Genomic DNA, 22,121 nt, shown 5'->3' on the forward strand with positions numbered 1-22,121 from the left:
GAGAGATATAAAAAAAGACAAAAATGCAAATACTTTAAAGTAGGATGTGTTGCTCAAAAGACACAGAAATATATATTTTCTTATACACATTCAGTTCAGAATAACCTTCTCAAAGACGAATTGGACATCAATTCCCAAATCCCATGCAAGTTCCAGATTCTGAAATTTTGTTTGCTTGTTTATCCAAATATATATAGCTTCTCTTCTCAACAAATGACTCTGGATGGTACACAGAGTTAAAATAAAAACAATTATAATATTATAATATTTATAATATTTAAAATACACACTGGCCAGCCAACATCAGCCCAAATCACTAGCATAACCAAGAACCTTGAGTGCATAAGCATAACCAAGAACCATAGTCGTGGGGCACCAGATCCAGGCTCAGTATCAGTTCTTCAGGGCTTTATGAAAGACCAACAAGGACACTACAGCAAAAAAAACCCATGTCTTATAGGCCCTGCCAACCAAGATTCTTTGGCCAAGAGGCCAAAATCATGCCATCTGGCTTGATCGGATTAGATAGGTTGAAACAACTGTGGAGAGAAAGCCCCTCAAGTATCCATGTCCAAAGGCATGAACATCTTTAAAGTTGACAACCAGCACCTTGAATTACCTTGAAGTACACCAGCTACCAATGCAGTGGTATTACATGTGCCAAATAACTGGCGCTATTTACTACCTGTGCCACCACATTCTGTACCAGGTAAAGTTTCTGAACGCTTTTCAAGTGCATTTGGAGTGAGCAGGGTCCTCCAGTCCAAACATAGGCACAACTGGCACACAACCCACAGGTATGCAAAGGCCCTCTGAGCAGGAGTTGTGAGTCCAGGAGGACACCCAGATTACCCATTGGGTCTGCTATCCAAGAGCAACAATGGAAGGTTCCAGGATCAGAAGGTGCAGATACTGAAAGCCTCTTAGTTTTGCTTGAGTTAAGTTGAAGCCTGTTGCACCCCATCCAAGCCCTCACAGCTTCCAGACACACTGGGACAGGACATCCATGGCATCACTCAGGTGGCCAGGGTAGAGATATAAAGCTGGGTATCATCAGCATAAAGTCAAAGTCCAACTCATTCGATCTTTTTTTTTTTTCCAAACTACTTGCAGTGAATCAGCAGGCAAAATAAGGATGAAGGCTGGATAATAGGCAAGAATGGCAAGAAATGAGATGAATATTTACAATGACTGTATGTAAATTAATTACATACATTAGTATATTTACATACATGGAAAATCGAGATGCCAACATCAGAGGTGTTTTCAAGTTTTGTGAGATACAGTATATGAATTCCTTGCAAGTAGAAAACAGTGCTTGGATATGGAATGTAGAACTGGAAATACTATAAAAGTTTATACTGGAACTAGCATAGATCTGTCTCAATCAGTGGTGCTGGCAGTCAAAGTGGTCCTGAGAAAACTGTGTTTCATACGAAGAAATTAATCATGTAGGCACATTTCTAAGTGGGCTCAATTCTATAACTCCCATTTTTCATCATTTCTCTAGAGACAAAACATCTTGTATGGCTGGATGGAAACTTAACTAAGGAGACATCCAACCTAGAACTAAGCAAACATTTCCTGAGGGATGGAGGTTTACAAGAAGAGATTGGACAGCCATTTGTAAGGAATGGTATAGGTCTCTTACTTGAGTAGGGGGTTGGACTAGAAGACCTCCAAGGTCTCTTCCAACTCTGTTATTCTACATTCTAAACTTCTGTGAAATGTTTGCCCAATAACTATTCAACTGGAGCCAAAAACAGCTGGATAGTTACAGAGCTTGATTTACACAGCAGTGCCACTTTCTGGCTGTTTGCAAAGTTGCAATGAATTTTTACAACAGCTTTTTCGGTTTAAAGTTAAATTATAGGCTTCTGACAGTGCTGCTGTCCTCTCTCAACACTGTGACTTCATGCCTTGCTCTGAGGAAGTATCCATTACTCAGGGTCAAATCTGTAAAGGAATATTTGAAGGGACACCAGCACTGTGATGGGATCCTACTTATATGACAAATAATTTGAAAAACTAAACAATGGTTGAGTTCATACTAAAACTTAAACCCATATTAACTAAATATAGTTGCTCTGTTAATGTAACACGGGGAACAAAAGAAGCGATACAAAGACACGCTGAAAGCCTCTCTCAAGTCCCTGGATATTAACACCATCTCTTGGGAACTTCTGGCACATGATCGACCGACATGGCGCACCTTGGTGTACCAGGGTTGCCAGACATATGAACACAGAAGGACAATCTTGGCACAAGAGAAGCGAGCACTCCACAAAACCAGAGCTGCAAATGCTGAAGTAACAGTGTCTACATTTCTTTGTTCAGTATGTGGCAGAACATTCCGTGCTAACATCGGTCTTATCAGCCACCTACGGACACATCGTTGATGGCCCATAATCCACAAGATGTCAAGGTCTTCATCGAAATCGATGGACGAACAATTAATGTAACATGATATGCCCAAATAAAGAAACATTATTAGGCCTCTACCTGCAAATGCTTCATGATTTCTAGACAGGAATCTCTTCTGGCCAAGGGATATTGTCATATTGTGTGCTGTGGAAGAAGGAAATGATGGCATTTAATTTATATGATGTCAGAAATATACCAGATTGTTTTCAGTGAGTGGGGAGGAAGGGCTAACCCATTTTGTTTCAGCAGACATCCAGATATTGTGATACACAGTTTTTCCCCAACCTGGTCTTCTCCAACTCTATTCTAAAATTCCTAGCTAGCACAACTAATGATTTGCTGGGAATTCTGGGTACTGCTCTCCCAACTAATCAGAAAGGTGCCAAGTTGAAAAAGAAAAATCTGAATAATGCTAGACAAATTATTAATTTACTAGAATATTTGGACAAGAATAACCGAATTCCTGCAGGGTTGATATTTTTAGACGCTGAAAAAGCTTTTGATCAACTGAATTGGTATTTTATGTTACGAGTAATTGAAGAGATGAATTTTGGTGAAAAAATATTACAAGCTTTTACTGCGATATATCAAAAACAAACGGCACAACTTATTGTTAATGGAGGTTTGTCAGAGGTTTTTACAATAGAGAAAGGTACCAGGCAGGGATGTCCATTGTCGCCGTTATTGTTTGTTTTAACATTGGAAATTTTGTTGATCAAGATTCGAGGGTCGCAGAAAATAAAAGGAATAGAAGTTAACAAAAAAGAATATAAGTTGAGAGCTTTTGCAGATGATTTGGTGGTTACTTTGTCTCAACCTATTTATTCTGTAGTAATGTTATTGCAGCTGATTCATCAATATGGACTGGTTTCGGGTTTCAAGATCAATGTTAATAAGACTAAGATATTACCTAAAAATATGACTACTCGGGATAAACAAATTTTGGCTAATCTGACTGGTTTTGAAATTGTTAATAAGGTAAAATACCTGGGGGTTATTTTATCTGTTTCTAATCCAAAACTGTTTAAGAATAATTATGAAAAGTTGTGGGTTAGGATACAGAAAGACTTGAGGAATTGGGAGAAGTTGCAGCTATCTCTCATGGGAAGAATTGCAGTGATTAAAATGAATGTCCTACCCAAGTTTCTCTTTTTGTTTCAAATGTTACCGATTTTGAAGAATGAGATTAATTTAAACGAATGGCAGAAAGATATTAATAAATTTATTTGGGCAGGGAAAAAACCAAGGGTAAAGTTTAAAATCATGCAAGATTCCCGTGAGAGAGGTGGACTCAAGGTACCGAATTTGAAATTATACCACGATGCGGTGGCTTTAACATTAATTAGTGATTGGGTAAATTTAACAAATTTGGAGATACTCCATCTGGAGGGATGGGATTTACTTTTCGGTTGGCATGCCTATTTAATATTTAATAAGAAAGTGGATCGGGTTTTTAAATCTCATATTATAAGAACTTCTTTACTTAGGGTTTGGAGAAAATATTATAAAAGTGATTTTAAAATACCACTATGGGCTATACCTTGGCATGCGATAGAGGGCATAAGGAGAGGTGTTAAAATGGATACGGTGTCTTATACACAATTACTTAGATGGGATGGACATAACTGGCAGTTAAAATTATTGGAAGAGTTAGTACATGAAAATATTACTTATTCTTGGTTTCAATATAGACAATTAGCAGATAGATGGAAGTTGGATCGTAAGGTGGGTTTTCTTAGAGAAGATGAAAATCTTTTCAAGCAAGTAAAGGATCAAAGACAAACCCATATTAAGAGAATTTATGGGGTTCTAGTGGAACTGGATTCAGAATCAGAATTAATTAAAGATTGTATGATTAAATGGGTACAGAATTTTGGAGAACCAGTTCCACTGGATATCTGGGAAATTATCTGGGTGAGGAATGTTAAATTTATACAAGCCCAGAATTTAAGGGAGAATTTTTATAAAATGTTTTATAGATGGCACCTTGATTCACAAAAAATGTCTCTCATGTATCCTGACCTACAGCCTAAATGTTGGAGATGTGGTTGTTTGGACGCCACCTATTATCATATTTGGTGGTCGTGTAAAAATATAAAAGCTTTTTGGATTAAGATATGGTGGAATATTCAGAGAATCTTTAGAAAGAGGGTAAAATTTACTCCACAATTATTTTTGTTAGGTATAGTTACTGATTGCGATGCAAAGGAGGTTATATTGATGTTGAATCTGATCACAGCCGCAAGGTTGTTAGTAGGACAATACTGGAAGAAGAAATCTTTGCCTACCTTGCAGGAGTGGTTTTTTAAAGTATCTTACCTGGCGGAAATGGCAAAGATTTCGGCTTTCTTAAAAGAACAATCGCAAGAGAAATTTTTTGCTATTTGGGACAAATGGATAAAGTTTATACAATTTAAATTGGATATAAAAAAATATTATTTAGCTTTTTTATAATTTTTATTTATATATATATATATATTCTATTGTTAATCTTTCTTTTTTCTTTTTTTTTCTTTTTATACAATTTTTTTAACTTTTTTAATTAAGCCTATATTCTGCTCTGGGAACCTCCGGGGGGGGAGGGTGTGGGTGGTTTGGGGAGGGTTGGGGGAGGCTTGTTTTGTTTTGTTTAATCCTGTTCTTTTTTTGTCGTTGTATTGTTGTTTTCTGTTTTTTGTAAAAACTTTTAAAAAATTTTCAATTAAAAAAAAAGAAAGAAAAAGAAAAATCTGCACTATCACAAAACTTCTAGGTTGCTTGATGTCTATGGAGACACTTAATTATCCAGGACATGGTTGTCTCAAAAGTATTTTTCAAGAGGCAACTGGATTTTCTTTGTTTTTCACTGAAGACGTTTCGCTTCTCAACCAAGAAGTCTCTTCAGTTGAAGAGGCTTCTTGGATGCGAAGTGAAACTTCTTCAAGGAAAAACAAAAAAAAGTTCAGTTGAAGAGGCTTCTTGAATGAGGAACGAAACGTTTTCAAGGGAAGAAACAAGAAAATCCAATTGCCTTTTGAAAAGCACCTTTGGGACATTCTAAGTTGCTTATTCCAATAAATTTCAAAATGTTCTCTAAGAGAATTAGATCTGGTTGTAGGCCTAGTTATGGGTGCATAATTTTTGAAAACCTGTTTCCCCTCGAATTTTCATAGAATCATAGAGCTGGAAGAGACCTTGGAAGTCTTCTAGTCCAGGGCAGGAGGCAGGAGTCTTATATCATCCCATTCAAATGGTTGTCCAGCCTATTTTTGAAAACCTGATGATCAGGGGACTGGAGGCTAAAGCATACAAGGAAATGCTACTGGAATTGGGTGTGTCTAGTTTAACGAAGAGAAGGACGAGGGGGGATATGATAGCAGTGTTCCAATATCTCAGGGGCTGCCACAAAGAAGAGGGAGTCAAGCTATTCTCCAAAGCACCTGAAGGCAGGACGAGAAGCAACAGATGGAAACTGATCAAGGAGAGAAGCAACTTAGAACTAAGGAGAAACTTCCTGACAGTTAGAACAATTAACCAGTGGAACAACCTGCCTCCAGAAGCGGTGAATGCTCCAACACTGGAAGTTTTTAAGAAAAGACTGGACAGCCATTTGTCTGAAATGGTATAGAGCAGTGGTTCTCAACCTTTTTAATGCCGCGACCCCGACCGGTCATAAGTCAAGGACTACCCAACCGGTCGTAAGTCAAGAACTACCCAACCGGTCATAAGTCCAGGACTTTCCCTGCCCGGGAGCGCCGCGCATGCATGGTGCCACCCCCTGTGCCAGCCGAGGCGTAGCTGGCAAGCAGCAGAGATGGCGCAGGCCGACCACCAGCTGGCCCAGCCCAAGGGAGGTAAAGCACCCGCGAGGCCCCACGTGCGCCAGCAACCCTCCCTGCGCCCGCCGGCCTCCCACCTCCCACCCCTGGCTCTCTTTTACTTACATTTTTAGTAGTTGCTCAGCAGGGAGGAGTGGAAACTTCCAGACAGCTCACCTTCTCTGCAGACAATTTGCAGCACCGTTTGCAGAATGGAACTTTTGGCGGGCTCAGCAGGGCAGAGACAGCCTGGACAATTCCTATTGGCTTTTGAAAGCCAATAGAATTAGACTCTATTCAAGAGAGTCTATTCTATTGGCTTTCAAAAGCCAATAGAATAAAAGCGAAGCTAAGGAAAAGGGGGAAAAAATGGCGGACTGCGTTGTTTGGCGACCCCCGTGAAATGGTCGTTCAACCCCAAATGGGGTCCCGACCCACAGGTTGAGAACCACTAGTATAGAGTTTCCTGCCTGAGCAGGGGGTTGGACTAGATGACCTCCAAGGTCCCTTCCAACTTTATTATTATTATTATTATTATTATTATTATTATTATTATTATTATTATTATTATTATTATTATTGATCATCGCACAGTCAGCCAGATGTTCAGACTGGATTTGGCATTTTGTCTACCTATCGAGTCCTTACCCAGGACCTGGGATAGGCAGATGTGGATGTTTGATGGTATTACAGGTATCGTCGCAGGATGGAAGCAGTTCCTAATAAGGCCGCCTTTTGCAATTGACTAATAGCGAATTTGTCAATGCCAATGGTGTTCAAGTGGTGCTCCAGTTGTTTTGGGATTGCACCCAAGGAGCCTATGACTATTGGTACTACCCTTGCTTGCTTTTGCCACAGTCTTTCTATTTCTATTTGTAGGTCTTTGTATTTTGTTATCTTCTCCAGTTCTTTCTCTTCTATTCTGCTGTCTCCAGGCACTGCCACGTCCACTATCCAGACTTTTTTGTCTTTCTTATCGACAATTGTTAAGTCTGGGGTGTTATGTTGCAGGTGCTTGTCTGTTTGAATTCTGAAGTCCCAGAGCAGTTTAATTTTATCATTTTCTATGACTTTCTCTATTTTATGATCCCACCAGTTTTTGCTTACAGGCAAATGATATTTTTTGCAGATCTTCCAATGCACCATTGTTGCTACTTTGTCATGCCGCTGCTTGTAGTCAGTCTGTGCAATCTTCTTGCAACAGCTTACCAGGTGGTCCACTGTTTCTTCAGCTTCTTTGCATAGGCGGCACTTACTGTCTGTTGCTGTCTTCTCAATTTTGACTTTATATGCATTTGTCCTTAAGGCTTGGTCTTGTGCAGCCAGAATTAGTCCCTCGGTCTCTTTCTTCAATTTTCCTGCTCTTAGCCATTGCCAGGTCTTGTTATTATCTGCTTTCCCAGCTATTTTTTTAATGTATTGGCCATGTAGTGCTTTGTCTTCCCATGCCTCTATTCTGTTCTTCATTTGGTCTTTCTTGTAGGCCAGTTTGGTCTCTCCAGTAGTCAGTAAGCCTTCCTGATATACTAATTTCAGTGCATCTTCATCATTGTTCTTCAGATATTCTTCCAAAGCCATTTTTTCTTCTTCAACCATCTGATGTACTTGTAGCATTCCACGCCCACCTATTTGCCTTGGTAGATAAAGTCTGTCAATGTCACTGCGTGGATGAAGGGCATGATTCATTGTCATTATTTTTCTGGTCTTCCTATCCATTGCTTTTAGTTCTGCTTGAGTCCAGTCCACTATTCCAGCTGTGTACCTAATGACTGGAATTGCCCAGGTGTTGATTGCCTTTATGGTATTTCCTCCATTGAGTTTGGACTTTAAGATCTTCTTCACTCTCTTGATGTATTCACCTCTAATCTTTTTCTTGACTTCAGTGTGCTTGATGTTGTCAGCTTGAAGGATACCCAAGTATTTGTAGTAATCTTCCTCATCCAGACTCTTAATGTTATTTTCGTGGGGCATCTTGATTCCTTCAGTTTTCACTACTTTTCCTTGTTTGATAGTAAGTGTGGCACATTTGTCCAAGCCAAACTCCATACAATATCTTGGCTATATATACAGACAGTGTTGAGCAGCGATTCTATTTCAGATGATGTTTTTCCATACAGCTTCAGATCATCCATGTAAAGGAGATGGGATAGTCTGGTAGATGTTTTTGATGTTTGATAGCCATGTCCTGAGTTATTCAGTATTGTTGACAGAGGAAACAGTGCAATAACAAATAGTAATGGTGATAATGAATCTCCTTGAAATATTCCTCTCTTGATATTAACCTCTCCCAGCCTCTCACCATTGATCTGCAACTGTGTCTTCCATTGTGCCATCGATCTTTGCACAAATTTTCTGATGTTTCTACTGACTCCTGTTATTTCTAGGTACTTGATTATCCAGTCATGTGGCAGAGAGTCAAATGCCTTTTTGTAGTCAATCCATGCCACATTCAGGTTGGTCTTCCTTTTCTTGCAGTTTTCCAAGATCATTTTGTCTATTAGGAGTTGATCTTTTGTTCCTCTGCTTTGGGGCGGTTTCCTTTCTGCTCAGGTGGAAAGAGATTGTTTTCAACTAGATGCTGTTGTACTGCATCAGCTACCACACCAGTTAGTAGTTTGAAAGTTGTTGGTAAGCAGGTAATTGGCCTGTGTTGCCTGGTGTTGCCCCTTTTGCTGGATTTTTCATTATTAGGTAGGTTTTCCCAGTTGTTAGCCACTTTTCAATTTCTCCTCCTTGTAGTATATTGTTGAACTGCTTGGCAATGAGTGGGTGTATAACAGTTAGATGTTTCAACCAAAACCCATGCAGTTCATCTTCACCTGGTGCTGACCAATTTTTGATTTTCCTTGCTCTTTTTTCTACCATTTTTGTTGTTATTACTAGTTCTTTCATTTCAACTTCTGTTTTATTTGCATCCACCTCTTTTAACCAAGCCGCATCCTTGTTGTATTTCTTTGGGTTATCCCATATCTGCTTCCAGAACTGCACTGTTTCTTCCTTGTCAGGTACTGACTGATTCCTTGCAGTTTCTCCATTGATGGATTGGTAGAAACGTTTCTGATTGGATTGAAATTGGAGGTTCTGCCTATAGTTTGCAATTCGAGCTTCATATCTACTGATTTTCCTGGCTATAGCTGTTATTTGTTGCTTTATTATTTCCAGTACTTCCTTGATCTTCCTTGTTTCTAAGTGGTATTTCTTGATTAGGTATTCTTTGGTCTTCTTGTTCTTTAGCTTCTTTTCTTTCATCTTTTCTAGCTTGCTTGCATGTGATCTTAACTTGCTGATCTTATTTTCTAGTCTAACCTTCCATTTTTGTGGTGCACTATTTTTTTGTTTTTTCTTCTTTGTTGATTTTGCATCCCAGGTATTCAGTTATAACTGCAGCTGTGCTGTACATTAGTTGGTTTGTTTCTTGCAGTGAATTGGTGCTTATACTTGATATTGCAGTATTTGCATCTTTTAATGCTTGTGCTAGCTGTTTCTTTGGAACAAGCTTCAATGCAGGTAGCCTTATTCTGTTGTGTTTGTGCTGTTCTAGATGCTCAGTTATTCTTTGTTTCAATTCTTTTATTTCTTTAGTTAGAGGGTTTTGTTCTTCCTGAGGTAGAGGTGCCTGGTTTCCAAATGAAAACAGTTGTATATCTCTGCTAGATTCCTTCACTGCCAACTTCCCCTGGTTTGCCTCTACATTCTGAATTACTTCTGGTAAGGCTTTGATTTCTTTGCCCTGGGTAAACCTTTGCAGTTCGTCCAATTCTGTTTCTGTGAATATTTTATTTCGTGTTATAAATCGGCGTTGATCTGCTAGTCTCTGTTCTGTTATTTCTGATTCTGGCTGTTGTTCTTTCCAGAACTGGTGCATTCGTTTTAGATATCCTCTTCTTGTTGGACTTGATCTGTAGTAACAGATCATTATTTCTTTGTTTTCCATCACTGTGTATCTGCGACGGGTAAACACCTTTTCTTCCAGTAGTTCTGCAGCTGCTGGCCCTGGTTGCTCATCCAACAGTCCTGAGTCCTGTAACCCATTTTTCACCAGATATCCAGGAACTCCAATATCTAGCGCGGACCTTGTTAACCCGGGCGACATCTGAGCCGGTATGGCATTCTGAAATTTACGTCTCACCATTTTTTTATGGGAGAGACACTCTTTGTCTGACTCCTCTGATGAGACCTGTCCAGTATGGTTGAACCTCTGGCAAAGCTCTCATCTTCCTCAGAGTACACAAGCCCCACAACCACGTCAAGGTAGTGCCTCACTGGGGGATTACTACTACTACTACTACTACTACTATTACTACTACTACTACTACTACTACTACTATTATTATTATTATTATTATTATTATTATTATTATTATTATTATTATTATACCTCCAGTGATAGAGCACTCACAATCCCAGGAGGCAAGCTATTCCATTGATTAATTGCTCTTACTGTCAAAAAAATTCTTACTTTTTAAAATGTTTTTGCTTAAAAACTAGTGTATGAGAAGGAAGCATTTCTATTTCCCAAATATATATGTGTGTTCTGCTATTATTGTGACCCTCCAGAATTCAAATCTTAATAAAATATACTAAAGTCTCTCCTATGGTAAATGTTAAAGCAGGCAATCAATTATTTGGTTTTAAAAAAAACTTTTATTGCTAAGATGATTGCTTTATTTTTAATTTAAGTCCACTTGTATAAAAAGAAGGGATTAAAATATAATATTTTCCAATACAGCTATACATTTATTACAAAATATTACATACATCCCAATTATTAATGATATTTCTAAGGCTGCAGACCAGCTGAAGTGCATTGGAATTTAACATAGGACATGTATTTTCTTGGTCTCCTTCTGTGCAGTCCCTGTAGTAACTAAATTTCTTTAAGTGCCACTTAGTCACAAGCCATTGAGTCTAATCTTAATACACAAATGTTGTACCTATGTTGTTCTACTGTCATTAAGCATTCTGTGAAAAGGTGCAAAGATTCCTTATGAGGATGGCTTTGCTTCCAGGGGAAACCTGCCCCTAAACACAAATGAAGCATGTCTGAGCACCCAGCCAGCCAACCCATCTTGCAATAGTTTTTTTCCCCCTCTATATATTATCTAATATTTCAATAGAAATATCTATGGTAGGCATTCCATGGTAGGATAGCAAGAACCAAACACATTCTAAGATATTAACCTTCATTCTGATGGGTGGACCTTGATGGAGAAGATGTTGCATTAAGAAGCTAGCATTAGACAACTGTATGTGGCCAAGGGTTATTCCTCTTCTTCTTCTAAACCCATAGGAAGTCTGCTGATAATCTGTTGACATCATAACAAAGAATTGGGACTGAAATCTGCATTTTTTTAAAAAGGTTTGTTGTTGGATGTTTCTAGCATGGGATGATCTGTGTTGTGCCATCAGATTTCAGCAGTGCAAATTAGGGGGCAGGGTATCTATGCTTATTAAAAATAATAATGATGATGATGATGGTGGGAACCTTGTGCACTTAAGGAGAAATTTTCCTATTAAACTGATCATAGGCACAATTTATAACAACAGTCACCCACGTGTCTTTGGATTGTTGTGAACACATATGTGCATGTGCATGTGTGTAAACTGAATCTTTTTTTAGTAGGCCTGTGTGAAAGAAATGAATATCAGCCCCTGAAAAAGTATTGAATGACAGCCGAGTTTGTGAAGGAAACATACTGGCAGCTGCCACTGTTATCCAAACTTTTTCAGTTTCTACAAAATTTCTCAGTTGTTTATTCTGAGAATTATCACCCAGCTATAATTCATGTTTCTCTTTGAACTTAATTCCATAGCCATCAAAGCATATCAAATCTTGCAGAAACTGATTTCATCTTTGACATTTCTCAGATGCATTTGTGCTTCATTGGAGACTCTAGAATTATCATTACTACCTGTCAACTTTCATATTGCTAAAACAATTAAATAAATTAAAAGAAGGAATCCTGATCTCAAACTACTGAACAGAGTTGGGTTTCTTTGTTTTCATGCATTAAATTAATACCCATCCTGGCAATCGTTATCATCATAATCACTAAAGGGTTTGTTATGGTAAGAGTCAAGCATTAGTTTTCGACTTTCAAGCTCCTTGCTTCTTGACCAACTGTTGTCTTCCATGCTGTCAGATTGGCTCATAGTATCCTCTCTTGATTGACTGGGTCTTTCAATAGAACGACTGACTTCCTCTTTGGATTCACTGGTTTCTGCTGATCTACTTTGCTGATCGTTCCCTTCATTTGAACTGTCATCACTGCTGGCACTTTCTTCAGATACTTTGCTGCTCTCAGATGATGAACTTTGAGACAATTTGCTGTCATCACTGCTGGTACTTTCTTCAGATACTTTGCTGCTCTCAGATGATGAACTTTGAGACACTTTGCTGTCATCACTGCTGGTACTTTCTTCAGACACTTTGCTGCTCTCAGATGATGAACTTTGAGACACTTTGCTGTCATCACTGCTGGCACTTTCTTCAGATACTTTGCTGCTCTCAGATGATGAACTTTGAGACAATTTGCTGTCATCCTCAATGGATTTTTTTGTGTCTTCAGCTGATTCTTCACTCTCTTCCATAGAAGAGCTCTTCTCACTTGATTTGCTGTGATGCCTCTTGAATTCTCTGGATTCAGCGGCTCTTGGTGGCATGTTTCCTGATTTTTCAACAGAGTGACTCTCCTGAGATTTGCTGGGACTGTGCTCATTTGATCCCTCTTCTATGTCTTTAGACTTTTGCACAACTTTTTCTTGGGAGTTTCTGGTATCTTCAGTGGAGTCACTCTTTATATTTTCTTCAGAGACTGTGTTTTCATTCTCTCTTGATTGTCTAGAGAGTTCTATGGACTGACTATGAACATCATCTTCCTGTGATTGGCTATGTTTGTCTTCTCTGGAATGGCTGCCCATGTTCTCTTTAGACTGGCTCTGACTATGCCCTCTGATTGCATCTTCTTTGGACCAACTGTGCTTATCATCTTCTCTGAACTGGCTATTCTTATCATCTTCCCTAGACTGGCTGTGCTTATCATCTTCCCTAGACTGGCTGTGCTTATCATGCTCCCTGGAGCGGGTGTGCTTATCATCTTCTCTGGATTGGCTATGCATATCTTCTCTAGAATGGCTGTTGAGGTTCTCTCTAGATTGTCCCCTGGATGAGCTCTCTACAGACTTCCCAGAATGACTGGTTTCATCTTCCCTGGATTGACTGGGAACATTTTCTATTGATTGACTAATATCTTCTACAAGTTGGCTGTCTACTTCAGAACTATCATCATCTTCTTTCAAGGATTTGTTCTGTTCATATTCAGGGCTGTTATCTTCATCTGAGTCACCATCAACATAATGGTATGCTTTTCTTTCAGAATGTTCTACTGTTTTGCTATTGCTATGGATTTCTTGGCTGCTTTCTTTTGAATGAATAGCCTCAGGAAGCATGTGGGAATCACTGTCATGGCTCTCAAAAGTCCTTGGCTCATCTCCTTGCATTTCTTCACTTTGAAAATCATATCTGTCCTCTTGGCTGCTACTGTAACTATCACCTCCATGCCTTCTGCCATAATCAATAATGTGATTGTCCTCTTTCTCAAGGTTTCTGCTTTCACTGCTGCTACTGCTACTGCTGCTACTATCATCAGAATGTCGGCCTCCGGTATGACCACCATCTTGTTCTCCATGAGTTGCTGGAGGTCGCAGAGCATCTGCCTCACTTGGAGATTTAGTGTACCCAGGGTCTTCATCGTTATTTCCAGCTAAAGAGTCATCACCACTGGTATCTTCTTCAGCTGTTAGATCACTTCCCCCTTTCTCCACGAAAGTATAAAGGACTTGTTCTGGAGTATAAACCATGCCATCATTCTCAACATCAAACTGTTCTTTGGATTCTTTGTTAGCCCCCAAAAGATGGCCTTCGCTTCGGTCCTCCTGTGCCACAAGACAAATAAAGGGAAAAACAACATAGGGTCATTTTAAGACTTTATAGTCTTCATAGAATAATTGTAGCTCTGGCTTCTATTCAGCTTCATTCACAAAAGTACATCTCATAGCCGCATTTTTAAAGTATAGAACATTATTTCCTATTTTACTGAAGGGCCTTCCTAAAGCAATGGCATAAAATTTATGATTTATAATCATAATAATAACACTGCATATTTAGTAATTTATATTTAAACTATTATTTTTGTTTCTGAATAGCTGGCAGCCACTTCCACTTATATAATCCATGGTGTCCTTGAAATTCATTTTGCAACTCTAAATCTTTCACAAATCATAATGTCAAAAAATAGGCACACATACCTTCTTATAGTTTTTCATATACCTTTGGTCTCTTTCCCTATGCCCGAAATCAGGGGTATCAAATTCGCAACGTCACGTGACGTGTCACGACATATCGCAACTTTTTTTCCATGGCCAGCAATAGGGTGGGCACAGTTTCGGCATGACAGTTTGACACCCCTGCCCTAAATTAATTGCATTTTGAATCACTAAATGTTGACTGTTCTTAGCTTCCTAATTTTGTTTCCCTAATGTCAAAACAATTCCATCCATTGCACCTCACTGCTTATAAAAGAATGTTTTTAAGACCTACCAATGACATTCTGCCAGCAGATTCGTCATCAGAGCTCTCCTTATTTATTTCCTTTCGGTGATCGTGGGAATCCTTGTTGTCTGCCCTTTTCCTATGGATCATCTGATGTCCAAAATAATCTCTCTCTTCATTGTCCTGAGTGCTCCATTCATGAGCTTCTGGAAAGCTCTCAAGGCTACTGCTGGAAACCTCCCTGGGGAAGCTGTTGCTTTCACAACTTTCACAGCTGTTGTCACCAAGATCTCTTCTTCTGTCTTCTGTGCTTGAGCTTAGTCTGTCTCCAGCATCTTCATTGCTAAGATCTGTGGAATCAGCTCTCCTGTTCAAGCCTTCTTCAACTGACATAGACTATCCAAGAAATGGAAATAAGAGGATGCATTGCTAGATATATCTTGTACATATTCATATGATAATATAGAAACAAGATAATCTTATTGTCATCCCAAGAGCAATTTAATGTCAGATGTTTCAAGGAATATAGCACCTGATGATGTGCTGCTGGCAAGACAGAACTCAGAAAGGAGATTTCATCACCTTTTTTTATGTAAAGAATCTTATCTCATTCTTTACAATAGGAGGGGCTATATCCATAGTATCTGCAAGGCTGATTCGGAATCTTGGCACACCACAATCCATTGGATTTGCAATGAATCCCTCATGAAGAACAAGTCCACCTCACTGACTCTACATGTTCGTCTCATTACTACAACTTGCAATCTGTGAGCTGGGAGGTAGGAGCTGAGGATTCTTTAACAATTTCCCTCCATGTCCACTTGGCTGAACTCACAAGAAGCACTAGTCAGGCATTATAAGAGTTCTGGATTGATTGATTGATTGATTAATTAATTAATTAATTAATTTGCCACCTAGCTCACTATTTTGAGTGACCCCGGGCAGCTTACAATAGCATAAAAAATAGATATACAAACATTGAAAGCATTAAAATTAACAACAGTGAAATAAATAAAATATTAAAATCAAGAGCACGAACAGTATGGGATGGGTGGACTATTTTCTCTCACTCAATCCATCACCTTCAGCGTAGTTGGCCCCAGGCCAACTGGCAGAACCAGGTTTTAAGGCCCTTCTGGATGGCCAGAAGGATGGATGCAGATGTCACCTCAAGAGGCAAAGTTTACATGGGTTAGAATGATGAACTCTGATCAGCAGCTTGGACATTGGAGCAGCACTGGCAGAAGTAGGAAAGTCCACTCCCTAACAACTATCAGAAGCCCCTACTGCAGCTTTAAAAAAAATGAGAGAAAGCAAGGTAAGGCTGCACATGAGGAGAGGATGGGTTGTTGTGTAAGAGAGAGGATGAGTGAGATGTCAGCAGTGGAGTGAGCAACCAAGGAAATAGCAAAGCAGGTGACAGACTGCATGAACGAGGGAACAAGTAATGGAGCAGATAAGTGATAAGCAAGAGATAGATCAAATGAGTAATAGAATGAGACAGAGTGAGCAAGAAAGCCCAAGACAACAGGTGAAGGAAAGAGAAAAAATTATGAGTAAGCATAAGAAGAATAGCTGAAAGTAGACAGGAAAGAATAAGAGATATGAAGAGTTGTCTATGGAGATTTTCAATCATCAGGTCATGATTGTCCCAAAAGGCAATTAGTCTTTCTTTTTTTTCTCTCTCTGAAAATATTTCACCTCTCATCCAAGAAGCTTCTTCAATTCTAACTGACTGGAAGGGAAATGGAAGGATTTATATTCTTTGCAGTCGCTCTGAGGACCAGTTGTTAACTTTCTGAGAGTCGTTGAGGCCATTTGGGCCTCAGGGTCACTTGAATCAGGAGTGGAACTTTCTTGGGACTGCTGAAAGGACTATGTTGTAGACAGGAGACAGGTTGTGTTGTATCTCTCCCTCTCTGTTGAGGGAGGGCAATTCTAACATAGATGGGGGGGGTGTCAATGAAGCCATCTATGTTAAAATTGAACAGCCCTCCCTACACCATACAACACCACCTATCTCCTGTTTAAATACAGTCCTTTCAACAGTCCCACAAAGGTTCCACACCTGTTTACCCTCTGATTTTGCTCAGAAGTTATAAGTACAATTTCTTAAATAATCTCAGTTTGAAAACAAATATTGAAGTTGATTTACTTACCCAGTGTTCTTTGGAGTTGCTGTGGTGTGCACCTGGGTGTCTAGATACCTGAAAATATTAGAAGGGGGAATACATATTTTTACTGTACATCTATTATGAGCTAGTCAGAATCTGCTTTTTAAAAGAGTGGCTGTACAAATGTTATCAGTCAATCAATCAATCTCTTAAAAGGGAATTTGGCTTAGAGGGTCAAATATCATTTCAAGCTTTTGGAAGAATATCTTGAATCACCCTAAAATGTTGAAAACTACTTACAGGACGAGCCCAGGAGAAACTCCATAACGAGATGAGCAAGAGACCAGTTATCTTCATGTTTTATTTTACAGTGTCTGTAACAATAAAAGATAGATGCCCAAATCAGCAATTGTTTATAGCACTGGAAAGGATTTCAGATTGTTGCTTTCTTTTTTATTATGTTGAGGTATATCTTAGCTGATTCAGAGCAAAAAAGGCTATTGATAGGATGGCGTAAGTAAATAGGATAGGCTGCCAGATCTAGCTTTCCAACACACAATTTTCAGAAACAACGTCTGATCAGATGTACCATATTTACTATAGGAAGACAAAAACCTTTCCTCCCAGATCATCATTTGTAAATTGGGAAAGGTGTCCTTTTTTTAAAACAACAACAACAACAACAAAACAGCTATTAGAAAGAAATAGGCAGAAAGTGCAAATGACTGTGACTACAAATGTTGAAAATACATCTGTGAGCAAATCTGAAATTTGCTCACATAGACATAGAAAATGTGTCAGAGTACTGATGACCAGGTCAACAGAGACGAGGCTATCATAAATGTTATGTATATAAGTTTATATATACTTTTCATAGTGCATTGAGAGCAATGTTTTTTTTTTCTTTCTTTTTTTTCTTCTATTGAAAGTTTTATAAATTTTACAAAAAAGGAAAAATAATACAAAACAAGAGGCAACATATACAGAAAAATAAAACTAAACAATACATATATTAAATAAAAAAAAAAAAACCCCATCCCCCAGCCCTCCCAAAAAAAAAAACAAAAAAACCCTCCCTTCCCCCCCCCCTGAGCTTCCCAGAGCAGAATATAGGCTTAAAAAATAAAAATAAAAATTAAATTAAAAACTTTATATTTATATATATAAAAAAATTATCTATAATATATATGAAAATAAAACTTATGAAAAAACTATATAATATTTTTGTATACCCAATCTAAATTGTATAAATTTTATCCATTTATCCCAAACAGCAAAAAACTTCTCTTGCGTTTGTTGCTTTAAGAAAGCCGAAATCTTTGCCATTTCTGCCAGATAAGCTACTTTAAGAAACCATTCCTGCAATGTAGGCAAAGATTCCTTCTTCCAGTATTGTCCTACTAACAGCCTAGCGGCTGTGATCAAGTTTAACATCAATACAACCTCCTTTGTATCACAATCTGTAACAATACCTAACAAAAATAATTGCGGAGTAAATTTTACCCTCCTTCTAAAAATTCTCTGGATATTCCACCATATTTTAATCCAAAATGCTTTTATCTCTCTGCATGACCACCAAATATGATAATAGGAAGCCTCCTTATAACCACATCTCCAACATTTGGGTTGCACGTCAGGATACATATAAGACATTTTTTGTGGATCAAGGTGCCATCTATAAAACATTTTATAAAAATTCTCCCTTAAGTTCTGTGCTTGAGTAAATTTGACATTTCTCACCCAAATAGTTTCCCAGGTGTCCAATGAAACTGGCTCACCAAAGTTCTGCGCCCATCTAATCATACAATCTTTAATTAGTTCCGTTTCTGAGTCCAATTCAACTAAAACCCCATAAATTCTCTTAATGTGGGTTTGTCTTTGATCCTTCAGTTGCTTAATAAGATTTTCATCTTCTCTAAGAAAACCCACCTTACAATCCATCTTCCATCTATCTAATAGTTGCCTATATTGGAACCAAGAATAAGTAAAATTTTCTTGTGCTAACTCTTCCCGTGATTTTAATTGCCAGTTTTGTCCATCCCATTTAAGTAACTGTCTATAAGACACCATATCCATTTTAACCCCTCTTTTTATTCCTTCTATCGCATGCCAAGGTATAGCCCATAATGGTATAGAGAGCAATGTTTAATGGTTGTCTGTTTATATGCATCCTGGTGCCACAAATTAGACCCGCCCTTTCCTTCTACAGTACATATACAACCACAACAACTCTGAATATTTTTGGTATTTTGTCCCAACTAAAATTAAGGAAAATTAAGTTTTTCCCTTGTCCCATTAATTGATATTTAGGAATAAATTTTCCTGCTTTTGAAAATCACTTATTTCTTGTAGAGAAATAGTTCCACAGTTATTAATTAAATCTAAATAAATCTTATTTATTTTGAATAACTCTTATTCACAAAGGTGAAATTTATTTATATTCAAAATTTATTTTCTCTATTTACACTCATTAAAATTTCATTTTGGCTTTTTAAAAAATATATAATAGATGTTTTAATTATTAATTATTAAAATAATTTTTAGAATCTTACTTTTTAAGAGTACCTTCCTTTAAGGTTCTCATTCTAGACTTTTACATGTACCACATTTGAAAGATGAAATAAGCTGATTTTTAAGATTGATAGGCTTTACAGTTAATAACAATCTACTTATTCTCTAATTTCTCTCACTACCATTACATATCAGCATTACATATCTGCATTATTTTTTTTCATTCTTAACAATTTCAGAACAAAAAAGAGAATTATTATTTTTTACCTTTGCTTTTACCTTTGCTTATTCCAATGGCTCAATCCAGAAAGTCCTTGTCTTAAGAAAAAATAACTCCCCTACGGCATAAAAAAAAAAATGAATCTTATTTTCAAATCCCAGGAATTAGTATCCTCTATGACAGTGCATGAATTTAAACTCTGCCGCAGTAAAGAGAAGACCAATCAGCTTTCTTGGGAAAGAGGGTGATGTCATCACTTGTTACCATCCATCTAGCCTGCCTACGCTTCCCTTCTGCCCCCAGAAGGATAGTTTTCCTAAAAATAAGCTGTGGTTCTCAAAATGACTACTAGACTGTCTTTTTTTTTTTTTTTTAAATGAGCGATCTCACTAAGGGTTCATTTGGATTTCTAAAATTATGGTGTTTCACATGAAGGCAGGTTTATGACTATAAACAATTGCAATGTCACCCTTGTGCAGAGCCAGGATGCTCTCTCATAGCTGAAACAAGGATGCTTCCTGCTAACAAGTGATGTACAAACAATTGGTTTGTCTCAAGAGCTGCTTTTGATAACGTTATTTGAGGGTTATCTTGTCTTCTGGCTTGACAGCCATTAAGTAGGAAGGTGCTTGGAATATCTTTTAAATTAAAAGGCAATTGCTGATTTTTCCCTTTATAGCATTAATGCCATAAAGCTGTATGTTTGCTGTAGACAGATAAGGAGAAGTGGGAACTTCAAGTGGGATTTTATCAATATTTCTATTGCAGCTGTTTTTGTTGCTGAAGACGTGAGCTATTTCGAAAATCTGGCTTTATGGCTTGCTCCAAAAAGTAGCTTATCTTTTTAACATAGAGGAGACATATTGAGTGGCTTTGAATAATACAGATAGTTCTCAACTTACGACCACAATTGAATCCAAAATCTCTGTTGCTAAGCAAGACAGTTGTTAAGTTAATTTTGTCCCATTTTACGACTTTTCTTGCCACCATTGTTAAGTGAATCACTGCAGTTCAGTTAGTAACATGGTTGTTCAGTGAATCTGGCTTCCCCCATTTACTTTCTTGTCAGAAGGTCACAAAAGTTTATCACTTGATCCTGGAACACTACAACTGTCTTAAATATGAGTGTTCTGTTTCAGGAAAAGAGGCATTGAGACAAAGCAACAAGTTCCAACAGTCTCCTTCATTGCAACACCAACAGAACAGATTTTAAAAATGGTGCGGCCCCCTTTTATAGCCCCCCTGCACAATACCTTGCTGGCCAATCATTGCAAAGGCTGGAAGCAGCCTTTCTTGTCCCAGGCAGCACAATACCTTGCTGGCCAATCATTGCAAAGGCTGGAAGCAACCTTTCTTGTCCCAGGCATCCACATGGTCTGCCCGGGCCAATTGCTGCAGCCTGTGCCTGCCGGCCCAGGACATAACAATAAGTCCTTTGCCAAGCATCTGAATTTGGATCAGGTGACCATGGAGATCAGTGCCATCGAAACTTTGAACGGTCACTAAATGAACTATTGTAAGTTGTGGATTACCTGTATTTGGAAATAAATGTACAACTGAAGAAACCCACTCACTAATGAATTAATTATTTTTTAAACTACAGGAGTATTTGAAAGTTGTCAAATTACAGGCCCCAGAATTCTCAGGGTGTTGGTGGGAACATGGAGATATCTTGAAGTCCTAGATGGAGAAAGGTACCTGATATAAGTTAAAGTGATCTTTATGCTCATTGATCTCCTACATTCCCAAAACATTCTTAGGTTAATAAGCGTACAGTAAAGTGTTGTCGTAAGAAGCTTCAGGAATAAAACTGATGCACTCCACTTTTATGGCTGAATGAGATATCTATCAAACGTTGAATGTCTCCCGCTGTTGATGTGTATTTTTAGCTATGTTTAAAATTTTAAAAATAATGTTAAAATGTAAAGATTTAATATGGAAATAGGACAGAAAGGAATGAACCGATGCAAATATGACAAAACGCTCCCTAGAAGGTTTGCCCATGGTTACAGAGAAGCCTCACACCACCAACTGCACCCAGCTGGACTGAAATAAAACTTGGCCACATCCTGTTAGTGAGACATGAGGAACTGAGGCAGAGAAGTACTTAACCAAGTAGGAGAGCTGTGAAAGGAACAAGCACCTTCCTCAATTCCCCACGCATAGCTCAGCCACTTCCTTGTAACACCCACAAAGAATGTTAGGAATAGCTTCCAGGAAGGGCTTCTCCCAAGCTCATTTGAAAAGCCAGGTTTTCTGATACATTACGGGGACAAGCTTTCAATTAAAAAAAAATCACTAATAGTCTTCAGAAAAGATATCGGCTCCAAAACTGGAAGTGGTTTCTTTTTGGCCAGCTTGCAGTTTAAACATCCTACTCCATTACGCTTCTTGTTTGTTTGTTTGTTAATTTATCCATTTTTATTAACTGTTGGTTGGTTCTAATAGGGCAGTGGTGGGATTCAAATACGTGAACAACCAGTTCTCTGTGTGGATGCCGCTTC

The 22,121-nt window shown here is 38.2% G+C and overlaps 3 protein-coding genes across 9 annotated transcripts in view; 1 reads left to right on the forward strand and 2 right to left on the reverse strand.

Annotated features, from left to right (window-relative positions):
* MUC21 (mucin 21, cell surface associated) overlaps positions 1–10,592 on the reverse strand; it is a gene marked incomplete at its 5' end in the record, with an annotated part of 45,974 nt that extends 35,382 nt beyond the window's left edge. Inside the window, one exon of the mRNA XM_039361176.1 lies at positions 10,499–10,592. Coding sequence (XP_039217110.1) covers positions 10,499–10,592 — 94 coding nt within the window. The remainder of the gene's footprint in view (positions 1–10,498) is intronic.
* Positions 2,507–20,271, reverse strand: DMP1 (dentin matrix acidic phosphoprotein 1). 3 transcript variants are annotated; one of them, XR_005558852.1, is made up of 6 exons: positions 19,665–20,271; positions 17,187–17,260; positions 16,932–16,979; positions 14,821–15,168; positions 11,403–14,156; positions 2,507–2,568 (listed from the first exon to the last, which is right to left on the reverse strand). XR_005558852.1 is itself a non-coding variant. In XM_039361210.1 (5 exons), the coding sequence occupies exons 2-5, from the start codon at positions 17,241–17,243 to the stop codon at positions 12,237–12,239; spliced, it is 2,373 nt and encodes a 790-aa protein (XP_039217144.1). In that variant the 5' UTR covers positions 17,244–17,260; positions 19,677–20,271; the 3' UTR covers positions 10,878–12,236. The 3 variants fall into 3 exon arrangements, 2 of the variants coding, with proteins under 2 accessions (XP_039217144.1, XP_039217143.1); XM_039361210.1 differs by lacking the exon at positions 2,507–2,568 and having other exon boundaries at positions 10,878–14,156; positions 19,677–20,271; XM_039361209.1 differs by lacking the exon at positions 2,507–2,568 and having other exon boundaries at positions 10,878–14,156.
* Positions 20,272–21,080: 809 nt separating this feature from the next.
* LOC120316055 (SH3 domain-containing protein C23A1.17-like) overlaps positions 21,081–22,121 on the forward strand; it is a 70,567-nt gene continuing 69,526 nt past the window's right edge. For 4 of the 5 annotated variants that reach the window (XM_039361211.1, XM_039361215.1, XM_039361214.1 and 1 more), the window contains exons 1-2: positions 21,081–21,133; positions 21,221–21,311. In XM_039361211.1, coding sequence (XP_039217145.1) covers positions 21,302–21,311 — 10 coding nt within the window. In that variant the 5' untranslated portion in view covers positions 21,081–21,133; positions 21,221–21,301. The remainder of the gene's footprint in view (positions 21,134–21,220; positions 21,312–22,121) is intronic. The other variant, XM_039361212.1, reaches the window with a different exon arrangement.

This window comes from Crotalus tigris, unplaced genomic scaffold (assembly GCF_016545835.1).
Source record: "Crotalus tigris isolate CLP2741 ecotype Arizona unplaced genomic scaffold, ASM1654583v1 scf7180000019218.882973, whole genome shotgun sequence".
Taxonomy (NCBI): domain Eukaryota; kingdom Metazoa; phylum Chordata; class Lepidosauria; order Squamata; family Viperidae; genus Crotalus; species Crotalus tigris.